The 8132-nt window shown below is 33.8% G+C and overlaps 1 protein-coding gene across 2 annotated transcripts; it reads right to left on the reverse strand.

Annotated features, from left to right (window-relative positions):
• Positions 1-1783: 1783 nt before the first annotated feature.
• LOC140792465 (purple acid phosphatase 15-like) lies at positions 1784-5900 on the reverse strand. 2 transcript variants are annotated; one of them, XM_073143487.1, is made up of 7 exons: positions 5494-5900; positions 5117-5308; positions 4617-4950; positions 3933-4150; positions 2952-3142; positions 2166-2450; positions 1784-2074 (listed from the first exon to the last, which is right to left on the reverse strand). In XM_073143487.1, the coding sequence occupies exons 1-7, from the start codon at positions 5765-5767 to the stop codon at positions 1940-1942; spliced, it is 1629 nt and encodes a 542-aa protein (XP_072999588.1). In that variant the 5' UTR covers positions 5768-5900; the 3' UTR covers positions 1784-1939. The 2 variants fall into 2 exon arrangements, with proteins under 2 accessions (XP_072999588.1, XP_072999589.1); XM_073143488.1 differs by having other exon boundaries at positions 1860-2074; positions 2240-2450.
• Positions 5901-8132: the final 2232 nt, after the last annotated feature.

Here is an 8132-nt window from a genome sequence, read left to right on the forward strand (position 1 = left end):
TCAGTTTTCCTAGACAATGATTTACTAACATAATAATATAGCTTAATAGAGAGTCTCGTTTCGTGAAGGCATTTAATTGTCCTAAGTTAATAGTAAGTCGTTGATAGAGGAAGCAAGTTCGTTAATCTTTCTCCCAGAGCTGGAACACTTGTTGTCATAAGCTTGAAAATAGGGTATACCTATTGTGGTTGAGAGAGAGAGAGGCATTTTATTTTATTGTCATGTGTACTGTCAATTCTAAATAAGTATTTCTCTTTGTTATTATTAAAATGAGATTTTTATTTTTAAAATAATTATTCTTGTATTCACTTGTATTCTGAAATATATATAGTTTTTTTGAAAAACCTCTAGACACAAGTATGTATCTAAATACTAGGCAATGATATCACTCGTTCGCTTAAGTAAAAGTCCGTAGAAATATTAAGAACGAAAACAGAGATGAACGCCAAGATTTTAACATGGAAAAATCCAAACGGGAAAAAACTACGGATCCAAACTCGGATCAAAACTAATCACTATGATAGTAGCAGTTACAAGACTAACTCACAAAATAACCCGTCGATCCAAACGATTTTGTTCCTCTCAATCTTGCTCGCTAGAACCCACGATTCACTACTTCTCGTGATTGAACTCCAACCTTAGTAGCCCTCGAGATTGATCTTTCTTCTAGATAGCCCTTAAGACGAAAGATTAAATTCTATAGATGAATAGGACCTTGTTAGTTGAAGAAGCCTCAAGAAGTCTTCTTCAATAATACTTCTTTAACCACCTTAGAGTTAGGGTATCACAATCCTTATATATGATCTCTAAGATAGAGCCAAATCCAAGTCTTATCCGTACTTACGAAAGTCCAAGATTTTCAAACTTCGTTGGTGCGTTCGAACGTGGCCCGGGTACGTTCGAACGACCTGACTTGATCTTAGGTGCGTTTGAACGAGCCCAAGTGCGTTCGAATGCGACAGCTTGAATTCTTCAGGTTGCGTTCGAACGTATTTGTGAACGCTACTCTCGGTCTATGTGAATGCAGTACCTGCGTTCGAACGCGTTTGTGAACACAACTCTCGGTCTGTGTGAACGCAAGTACCCGCGTTCGAACGCGTTTATGAACGCAGCTCTCGGTCTGTGTGAACGCAGTACCCGCGTTCGAACGCGTTTGTGAACGCGATGTGAACGCACAACTTTTCTCTAATAATCTTGCAATTCTTCAAACCAGAGATATTCTAAATTTGTATAAATCTCATATATATGTAAAAATACACTTAGAATATTCTGTACACAATTGCCAACAATTAAAACCTAACATTTAAAAAAAAATAATGACAGTGCCTTAATTAGAATCAATTAATAAAAAGTTTAAGAAGTATAAGAAGAAATAAAATGTGATTTCCTAGGATAAAATAATTCTAAGCTCTCACAGATTTTAAAAATATCAAAAATATGATATGATTGGTTGCTGTCTTTGCTTCTGACCTAAAAAAACTTATTATTTCTTTCTTTTCAAATCATCCACCAAGTAATTGCGAAAAGGAAGTTTAAAGCCGTCCTAATCTTTTCTGGGACATACGCAAGCAAAGAATTGTTGATTTCGATAGCGATTTAGCCTACTTCTCCAAATAGTTTGAAATTTACTTCTTCTTTTTTTTCAATAAGTTTAAGAATCAGACCCGAATCTCTAAAATGTTCCCAATAGTTGGAAGTCTACTTGTAAACATAATATGATGTTCTTCTCAATGGGACAATTATCTCTGTAGTGTGCAATATAAATAAATGCCAGAATATTCACTTTTTTCACGATCTAATTGTTTCTTTTTTATTTCCTTAGCATTATCGCCAACAAAAAGAATAATCAGCACAGTCAATTATGTATTACTTTTCTTTTTTCCTTCCTTTGTGATATCTACATCATTACAATATTATATACTCATAATTTCTAAGAAACTCATATACGTGATCTACTATCTACGAATACTGGACACATTTTGGGTTGCCGAACTACGTAAATCTCATCACCTATATTACCATACATATCTTGGTTGCGATACCAAGTCCATAATGCATGCGTCTCATTTTTCACCTGCAATTAAATCAAAAACATATAGTTTAAAAGGTCTAGTCCTTGCTCAAATATATTGAATCAAATAAAGTCAAGATCAATAATATGTCACCTCTAAGATGCCATGGCCAAAGCTACTCTCTCTATAAGCACTGTATTCAGGTTGTTGATCCCAGCAAAATTTACCTGCAGCTGGGCCTTGTGTGAAATTTGAAGCACAGAAGCCACCCATGAACTGATCAGGTGTGGTCGATGGATTTGGGCAGTTGCCTGGTTCGTCTGCATGGTTGATTGCCATCTTCTCCCGGTTGCCACCGTCGCCGACCGTGATGTGGACCGGACCGCAGGGATCTAGAGAGTAGTTATATACGCGATTCGATCGTTCATAGGCATGAACCTGATCGTTTGAGAGGGAGGTTAGCAATACAAGAATTTTCAGATATACTGACAGTCACAAATGCCGCTACAAATAGATAAAATGCCACTATAGATCTACATCGATAATTAGACAAGCCGCATAGAAAGCCATGTATTAAAAAATCATGCAAGGCTACTAGCATAAGAGAAGTTCACTCGAACCTTAGAGTTGAAAGAAAGAAAGAAAAAAATTGATTCATCTACAGTTGAACGTTTAGTAAATTTCTGTCACAAGAGTTGACAAAGGATGTGAGTAAGAATGTCTAGGAAGATGGATAAGAATAGTGCAATGTTGAGAGAAATAAATTTGAAGAAGAGATATGAGGAAAAAAAACAAAATCTACTAGCTAGCATATGAGAAGTAGTCTACTTGAACCTTATAACTGAAGGACAGAAAAAGGTGCCATTTGCATTAAAAAGTAATAGATAAATAACTAGGAGAACTTTTGCAGAAGAAGGACTATTTATAGTGTAAACTTGCATGTCCATTGAAGATAATATCAACAGCATATGAATACAATATCTCCTCCATTTCCACCCTCATACACTCTGCTTCCTTGTAGTGGGCTTTGTATGTGGTGTACCAAGGTGGATGCCAAGTTGCTATCAACCAAGGGGTTACTCCCCTGTCTACCTTTGCCAAGTCTCTCTTCAACCACTTGTACTGCTTTCCTGTAATGGAACAATGAAAACATTTAATCTTAATTTTTGTATAAAAGATATACAATTAAAGAACTAGCAGATGACTAAAATTATTATTCCTTCTTGGACATTGTAATATATGCATATATAGCACAAAAGAAAATTTTCTTTTCTTATACAACCATTTAAGAAATTTGTACAAGGGTAAAATGATCTTTTTTAATCTAAGTTTAGTTTTAATTATGGTTAATTAGAGTTTAAAGGGTTTTACTTAATAACCTCTGAGATTTTTTTAAATATCAATGTTGCTATTATATTTTTTAAAATATCATAATTGCAGCTAAAACTTGTTGACCTTTCAAGATTGCAATTATAGCTAGTTTTTGATAGAACATTCATAGAATAGTCCTAACAGCGTATATAAATAATTAAAACACATCTTCGAAAACATAAGATTTTCTTTTCTTATACTATAATATCGTGTAATGTTAAATAAGTTTTAATCAATTTTGAGCAATTTATACGTCAATATGGTCTCTTTTTTTTTATCTAAGATTAGTTTTAATTGTGATTAGTTCATTTAAAGAAAGGAATAACATTTTTGAGAGAACTCAGTTATAATATTTTAAATGGTTTTAATGGCAATTATATAAAAACCTCTTGATTTGATTGACAGAATAGTATTTTTGTGGCATTATGGTATTTTGTAGAATATGACGTTTGAAAAGTTTTCAGAAATCTTTTATAGCTTCCACATAATTTGATCTAAAAGCTATACACTTAAAAAGAGCAAGCATGTGTATGATATACTACTGATCACCTGACTTGTTGTAGGAGGTGTATGCCCCCAGCATGATGAAGTGAATTCCTCCGGCATTGAAAGAGTAGTAGAAAGGAGAGTTTGATCTGCTCTCTTCTGATGGGAATGCAAATCTGGAGCTATAAGACACAAAGGTCTTGTTTTCAACCTGCAGCTCTATCTCATGGTTTCCTTCAATCACCATTATTGGAATTCCTGAGGTCACTGGCTCCATGTACCTAAACAACTAATTGCTGTGTAACTCACTCATTAATTTAGTTAACGTCTACTATAGTTAGTCTAATTTCTTATAATAGCGTTAGAGAGAGATTATACCAGCTTAAAATATTTTTTTAGTGTTTTGTTCTATATAGTATAATGTGTACGTAATAGTTATACTGAATGTGACATAAAATTAAAATAAGTAGTTTAGCAAATAACTAAAATGTTTTTTATAATGAATGGATGAGGTGAAGTGAGAGAAGAGAAAGACGAAAGAGACACAGTGATTAAAATAATAGTTGATTGAAGTGATATTTTTTTAAATAAAATAGTAATTAGTAAATATAAAAATATTAGATAAAAGAGGAGTAGAGAGAGAAGTAGCTATTAATATACTTATATAGAGCTAACTGATTATTTATTTGTTATAGTAATATAAGAAGGCTTACTTCTTATTCCACAGAAGTTTTAAGTAGTACTGACCTTCCCCAGTAATCCCAACGTGGCTGATACGTCTCATGCATCGGAGTTTGTGGGAAGGAGCAAGAGTAGCAATCTGCTCCAGTTCCATTTGTTATGTACAAGTTCGCATAGCTAACATCACCAACCAAGACGATTAGATCAGGCTGGTTGCTGATCATATGATCGACTGTAGAAGTAGTATTATATGTGAGACCCAAGTCACCAACAATGGCTATTCTTCTTGGGTAGCTCTGAGGTCCTGAAGCTGGCATTGTTGTGAAAGTATGGATAGCACTCATAGCTAATAAATGAGGATCGCCACACTGGTAGAAGTATTCTGTCCCAGGTTTCAATCCTGCCATATAAATGGATGACCATGCCAAAAAAAAAAAGGATTTTAAGAGCAAGCACGTAAGGAATTGTCGAGGGATAAGCACACAATTACAGAATTTTAGAAGGATATACATAGAAAATTGCCTTCTATATTATTTAACCATAATAGATTTGTTAAGATTTTTTACCTTTAAGACGAACATGGTGGATTATTCCAGACGTATAATTCTGGAGGCCTTCAAAGGGATAGTTTTGATTGTAGATAAGTGAATGCCCAGTAGCCCTATGAGCTAAGGAATTATTCAAGCGGCCATAATGAACAACACTTTGAACAGTCTTAGGATCCAATGGTTTGATATCTTCACCAATTTGGAATTCACCTGCAATAAAGAATCATGAAACAATTATCATCCTCTCTCTCTCTCTTGTCAATAGGTACAAATAAAAACTAATGTCTTTTTCTCAGAAACACGGACAGAAGGGAAGTAAACTTTGCTGAAGTAGACAAGATAACGCTTAAAAGTGCCCCAGTAGACGCGGCTCTTTTGCAGTGAACAGTCCAAACCTGTGACCCAAGAGATCCAAACTGAGTCCTCGGTGGATGAGAGTGATACGACTATCTGCTCTGGCTCCCATCCATTCACCATTCTCTGAACTCTAGGATCGACGTCCGGCAGGTCGACTGCATGCCCTCGGAAGGACTTATCGAGTGGTACTGTTACTGGTTTGAACGGCTCGTCCAACGTCGTCGGTATTCTATCGATGCCACCGCGGGCATCCGCAACCCAAAGCAACACCGCCACCGCCACCGCCGCCGCCAAAGGATTCCAGTTGCCCATTGGTAGGGTGCTATAGAATGCAATGATCTCAAAATAATCTTAGGATGAGAGAATTTATAATAGGGATGATGAGAGAAATGTTGTTGTTGCCAGTTAACTTTTCTTACAGTACTCCATCTTTTGAATTCAACTTAAAGGCTAGTACTTCTCAGGTAGGATTAAAAAGGAACAAAATAGAGGAGTTGGATAGTGTACGTTAAAAGTCGGCATGCTATGAAGAATATTCCAAAGGATATACCAAAGTTATTCTATGCAGTTTGTTATCCAATCATGCCAAAACTGCAAATATAATTGGATAAATCCAAAGTTGATGTGATCATTAAGAGGAGATACGAATATTCTTATCCTTGGATAAGAATTTTAGAGTAGTTCCAGATAACGAAACATAGCCACGTTGATCCTTTTGACGTAAAATTAAACATATTAAGATTAAGAAATTTTACTATCAAACTCCATTTCTCCTGCTACATTTTTGGTATAATAACAAGCTTGTTCATAGCTATGTAATTATATATGTAGAGTATTTAAGTCTTTTTTTCTTTTTCTTTTTCTTTTTCTCTACTCTTAAGTCGATTGAGATTGAGATGTATATAGCTTGCAAACCAAGGGTGACATATGGGTGTGATAAAAGTTTCCTCATGTTACTATGCTAACGGAGAATATATGGATGCATTAATATAGATGCAAAATGGCCTTAATACTATTGAACAATGTGAGCTATTGAACAATGTGAGATATTCTAGGTATTTTAATTTTTTTTATTTTTAAAAGCAATGAAATATTATTTGTTCTATCAATTGCTACTGGGTTAAAGTTAACTTAAGATATTTTTGATGCATTAAAAACAAAATAAGAGGATCAAACTATAAATATTTATATAGTAGAATGTGAATAATAATAAAAAGACAAAATGTAGAAAAGGTCAACTAGACTGTTCTTTATATGGGAAAACAACAATGAACCTAATGGTCAACATCAAATTAACAAATCCCTCCAGTACGAAACAAAAGAATATAATCCGAAGAGAGACAAAATTAGATAACAAACTGGAGTTGGGGAGAACTTTTAGTCAACCTTTGCTAAGATTTTGGCATCTGTATTCAAAGAGAAACAAATTGGCTTGGCCTCATTATAGTCACAGGAAGGGTGTGGACAAAGACTTTGGCAAATATAACAGCTAGTAAGATGATGATCCACATAACAAGACATAATAATGTCATCAGAAAGTTATATGAGATTGGACATCACTATAAGATCAAGAATATATGAGGTGTTTTTAATTTCTCAACTTTCCCAACCAGGAGAGACTTATATATATATATATATACACACACACAGGAGATAAGCTCTAATAACAAATTGACAATAATATGCTAATTTCTTCTAACTAAATGGTTATTCGGAGAGGTGTTTATTGTAACTGTGCTTATTATCTTAGGAGACTTGGATGAGTGTTTGTTTCTGTTGTAGCATTCAATTTAAAGTGTCTAGTCTTACTATTATTAGAACCTAAGAATTTTTTTTTTCTACAAACAACCCAATATTAGAGTGTTTATATAAATAAAAATAGAGCTATACATGCACAGGGGCGAAATGAGAAATTTTGATAGCAATTTTGGGTAGAAACCGGCAATATCTCTAATTATACAAAAATACTTATGATAATATTATTTGTTATAATAATCTAATTAAAAATATTTTAGGTATTAAAAAAGAGAAAACATGTCTAAGATTTCACAATTAATCAAATTTGAATTTCCTACTAGATAGTTTAGTTTTCAATACTAAAATATACTTATTTGAAAATAAAAGAATATATGGAAGCATTTTTTTTTATTTAGGAGGGTCGATTAGTGCTATCAATAAAAATTTATTAAAAAAATATTATACTAAATAAAAAAATTCAAATTTAGAGGGAAGCCATGGCTCCCTCTCCCTTTGATTATATTCTCTCTTGGGCTTGCCCTTAGCGAGTTCAAATCTTAGAAGCAATCTTTTCGAAAATTGGGGGTAAAATTGTGTAGATCTTTTCTCCCTCCCGGTATAGAAGCCTAAAGCAAGAGGACAATTTATTTGCTAATATCACCAAACCCGGTGCTATTTGTTATTCCTAGACTTTATCATTCTAATATGCACAAATGGACAATCAAACAATACCACTATTTAAATTCTAAGGACAGAAGTTAAAAAAGAAGAAGTATTAGTTGAATCAAAACAAGTGAGTTTATTGACATTGATTCATGACAAAGAGAACTAAGAAGAGAACTTGCATGGTCTTATAAAAATGCTGAAATGAGATATAAGGAGATATCCATAAGCATTTCCTAAGACATAGAATTAATTTCTTACATTCTTTGCGGATTTT

Source organism: Typha latifolia, chromosome 7 (assembly GCF_019914945.1).
Source record: "Typha latifolia isolate L0001 chromosome 7, TyphaL0001v2, whole genome shotgun sequence".
Taxonomy (NCBI): Eukaryota; Viridiplantae; Streptophyta; class Magnoliopsida; order Poales; family Typhaceae; genus Typha; species Typha latifolia.